General features: G+C 36.9%; 1 protein-coding gene across 4 annotated transcripts in view; it reads left to right on the forward strand.

The window, feature by feature from the left end:
• RB1CC1 (RB1 inducible coiled-coil 1) overlaps window positions 1-1,332 on the forward strand; it is a 37,379-nt gene that overhangs the window by 31,018 nt on the left and 5,029 nt on the right. For 3 of the 4 annotated variants that reach the window (XM_023751964.1, XM_014453715.1, XM_023751965.1), the window contains one exon: window positions 127-263. The exons of the other annotated variant lie outside the window; for it this stretch is intronic. In XM_023751964.1, the coding sequence (XP_023607732.1) occupies window positions 127-263 (137 nt within the window). The remainder of the gene's footprint in view (window positions 1-126; window positions 264-1,332) is intronic. 4 annotated transcript variants of the gene reach the window in all.

The following is a 1,332-nucleotide window of genomic DNA, read 5'->3' on the forward strand; positions in this document are numbered from 1 at the left end:
AATGTGAAAATTATATTGCCTTTGTGATACTTTAATTATAGTTAAACATTGCAGAATATATACTTAAAGTTTTCAGGATAGGGTGATAGTAACTTTTCAGGTCGATAATGACATTCCTTTATTTAGTTTTCAGGTGGGAGATTTGGTACTCATTATCCTAGACGAGCGCCACGACAATTACGTATTATTTACTGTTAGTCCAACCTTATATTTTCTGCATTCAGAATCTTTGCCTGCCCTGGATCTCAAACCAGGTGAGGGTGGTAAGTGTCATATCCATAACTAAAATAATAAAACCTGGAATGGAGAGAATATATTACAGATTTTTATTTCTTGTCTAAATATGTCAGAATCTGTTTGTTTATAAAATCTGCATTATCCAGGTTAATTTCCTGGATTCTATTGACAATTCTAAATCAACGTAGTTAATGCAATTGGGCCAGATATCTCATATCCTAGAAGTAGCAGAATTAAATTGTCACAATTCTTATATAAGTACAATCTATTTATGCTTACCTGCTTGTTAATAACATTACCTTTTTTCGACAAATTATAAAATGTTTTTTTCTGTCTTATTTATCATCCTGTGTTTCTACTTTATTTTTTATTAAAATGTCAATTCTTAAACATTTTTAAAGGCAAAAATAAGTTTTAAAATATACTAAATTATAATGTCTATTACCTATTATTTTTATTTTTATTTTTATTTATATATATTTTTTTAAATATATTTTATTGATTTTTTTAACAGAGAGGAAGGGAGAGAGATAGAGAGTTAGAAACATCGATGAGAGAGAAACATTGATAAGCTGCCTCCTGCACATCTCCTACTGGGGATGTGCCCACAACCCAAGTACATGCCCTTGACCGGAATCGAACCTGGGACCCTTCAGTCCGCAAGCCAACGCTCTATCCACCGAGCCAAACCGGTTTCGGCTATTTTTAAAAATATCTACCAAATTTAAATAATTTGCAATTTTGCTGAAGGTTTTAATGAGATGCATCTATGGACTAGTGATTTCTGAGTCTGATGTACTGAACTATTTTCAGCAATCAGGTATAAATCTTCTAAAATAATTTCTAGACTACTTAATAGTCTAGCCCAAAATCAGGCTCAAAATAAATAGCTCTTTGCTGCCACAAGCTATTTTGTGTGCCGCCTGTCTCCCCGCCCCCGCGCCTCCCCCCGTATGGGAAGTCGGGGGGTCCGGCGTACCACCAACAAGGCCGCCCAGCGGAGGGGGGAAGATGCTCGTGTGAGGGACCGGCAGTCCGGCCAGATGAGGGGAAATCGATCCGAGGCCTCATGGGGGGTGAGGATGATTGGGGCCG

This window comes from Myotis lucifugus, unplaced genomic scaffold, assembly GCF_000147115.1.
Source record: "Myotis lucifugus unplaced genomic scaffold, Myoluc2.0 scaffold_27, whole genome shotgun sequence".
NCBI lineage: Eukaryota > Metazoa > Chordata > Mammalia > Chiroptera > Vespertilionidae > Myotis > Myotis lucifugus.